The 2519-nt window shown below is 41.8% G+C and overlaps 1 protein-coding gene across 2 annotated transcripts in view; it reads left to right on the forward strand.

Annotated features, from left to right (window-relative positions):
- LOC18775181 (splicing factor U2af small subunit B) overlaps positions 450 to 2519 on the forward strand; it is a 3487-nt gene continuing 1417 nt past the window's right edge. For both annotated transcript variants that reach the window (XM_020566354.1, XM_007206755.2), the window contains exons 1-5: positions 450 to 817; positions 1442 to 1528; positions 1629 to 1710; positions 1843 to 1969; positions 2049 to 2456. In XM_020566354.1, coding sequence (XP_020421943.1) covers positions 581 to 817; positions 1442 to 1528; positions 1629 to 1710; positions 1843 to 1969; positions 2049 to 2436 — 921 coding nt within the window. In that variant the 5' untranslated portion in view covers positions 450 to 580 and the 3' untranslated portion in view covers positions 2437 to 2456. The remainder of the gene's footprint in view (positions 818 to 1441; positions 1529 to 1628; positions 1711 to 1842; positions 1970 to 2048; positions 2457 to 2519) is intronic.

A 2519-nucleotide genomic window follows, 5' to 3' on the forward strand; every position in this document is an offset into this window, starting at 1 on the left:
CTCCCCGTGGGCTTGTCCGGGCTCGTGGGTCCCAAGCCTTGCCCAGGCTGGGTCTTCCATGCTAGAGCTACCTGGGCTAACCCCTTGCAGTGGAAGTGCTCTTAGAAGAACCTTCGACAAAATTGTCTAGTCCCTAAAACATTGGACAATAGGAGGTTACCAAGACAAAATTGTCTAGTCCCTAAAACATTGGACAAACCAATCAAGTTACTGTCCGACAATGACATGAAATAAACTCTTTAAGTTACTCACTGAGAGTGACATTAAACAACTCTTGGATTAATGACAACTGTACTGAAACGGTATGTCCAATTTTGAAGGATTTGGACCATTTTAACATTTTTTTTTTCTTGTGTGAATGACTTTTTTATCATGCACGCGTCCAAGGAACCCTCTAGAACAAGGACCACAATTACCCTCTAGGGCTCAGCACCAAAATAACAAACCCCTTCGTCCACATATATTTACAGACCCACCTCTGCATCTGACACTGTTTGAGGCTTTTCCCATTCCCCCTTCCCCCATCGATTCACAAACACAATAGAAGCGAAGTCTGTTCTGTTTAGAGAGAAGGAGAGCAATGGCAGAGCATTTGGCTTCCATATTTGGGACAGAGAAGGACAGGGTGAACTGCCCTTTCTACTTTAAGATAGGGGCGTGCAGGCATGGAGATCGCTGCTCCAGACTCCATACCAAGCCCAGCGTCAGCCCAACCCTCTTGCTCTCCAACATGTACCAGAGGCCCGATATGATCACTCCCGGCGTCGACGCTCAGGGCCAGCCCATCGACCCCCGCCAGATCCAAAGACACTTTGAGGTCTGCTTGCCCTTCTTCATATTCAAAATTGAAAACCCATTTGACATTTTTGCTTTTATTTGATGTTTGTTTTTTGTTATAGAGGAAAGTAACCCATGATTTAACAAAAACCCATTTGCATTTTGCGCTGTTTTTGTTCGGAATGTTGTGTTTTGGATTTGTTGTGTGCTATTTCTATGAATTAGAGGTTTTTATTATGTGTATTGGACTCTCTCCGACTTTCCCTGTGTGAAATTCAGAATTAATGGGTTTAAAAAGTACATCTTTCAAATATTGATGCATGAAAAGTTTTATTTTTTAATTTAAAGAAGAAGATTTGATCTTTTGCCAGTGGTTGTAATGGGGAATAGAGAAGAATAAAAGGAAGATGTAAGTAAAATCAAACTCGAGTATAAGGTCTTCAAATATAAATACAGAGCAGTGGGATGCAAAATAAACTTTTGTTTATTTATTATATGATCTTTTTTCCATCTTGAAACCTAAATGCTTTATGTTGCATCTGTGAAATAGTTGAAAACCTTAGTGTCTCTGCAATCCTTCTCTGTTCTGTATATGTGTATAAATGTAAGTACATACGCTTGCATATTTCCTACAATTAAATTGTTTACGTTTTGGAAATTGCAGGAATTTTATGAGGATCTGTTTCAAGAGCTGAGTAAGTACGGTGATATCGAAAGTCTGAATGTCTGTGACAACCTAGCCGACCACATGGTAGGTTTTATTCGACAGAAAGTTAAGCTCTTTCTCTGCTTTCCTCTTTTCTCATCATAAAAATTATTGATATTACTGCAAAACTTATCCATTTGGTCAGGTGGGCAATGTGTACGTTCAGTTTAGGGAGGAGGAACATGCTTCAAATGCACTTCAGAACCTAAGTGGAAGATTTTATGCTGGTTAGTTTCTACGCCGTATCTTTGAACTTCAGAATTTGATGTCTAAGTGTCTGCTAGTTATGGTTTATATTGCTTTTTAGGCCTACAATATGTAATATGTTGAACTTATATCTCTTGGTAAATAACTTGCAGGTCGTCCTATCATTGTTGACTTTTCTCCAGTGACGGACTTCCGTGAAGCCACCTGCAGGCAGTATGAGGAGAATACATGCAACCGTGGTGGATACTGCAATTTTATGCACTTGAAAAGGATCAGCAGGTATGCTTTGCTTGAAAAAAAATTCTTTTGCAGAACGCACTGATGCATTAATTTAACTCACTCTTGGTTACAATGTCAGGGAATTGAGGCATGAGTTATTTGGGAGCTATCGGAGAAGGCATAGCCACAGTCGAAGCAGGAGTCGAAGCCCTTACAGGCATCGTAGCTATGAAGAGCGCTCTCATGGGAGCCGTGGTCATAGCAGAAGGTATGATGATGAGGATCGCTATCCTGAAAGCTGGAGCCGAAGGAACAAGACTGTTAGCCCTGGTGGAAGGAGAGGACGCAGTAGAAGCAGAAGCCCTGATGGAAGGAGACGGCGCAGTAGAAGCAGAAGCCCTGGAAGGAGAAGAAACCATAGTCCAGTTAGAGAAGGCAGTGAGGAGAGACGGGCCAAGATTGAGCAGTGGAACAGGGAAAGAGAACAAAATGAAAATTCTAGCAATTATGAGCATCAGCAGCAATAGCAACCTGCGGAGAAAGGAGGGTATGAATACTGATATTCGAAAGCTTTTATGTGGTTTCCACCCACCCACCAGACCACACCCTC

This window comes from Prunus persica, chromosome G6 (genome assembly GCF_000346465.2).
Source record: "Prunus persica cultivar Lovell chromosome G6, Prunus_persica_NCBIv2, whole genome shotgun sequence".
Taxonomy (NCBI): domain Eukaryota; kingdom Viridiplantae; phylum Streptophyta; class Magnoliopsida; order Rosales; family Rosaceae; genus Prunus; species Prunus persica.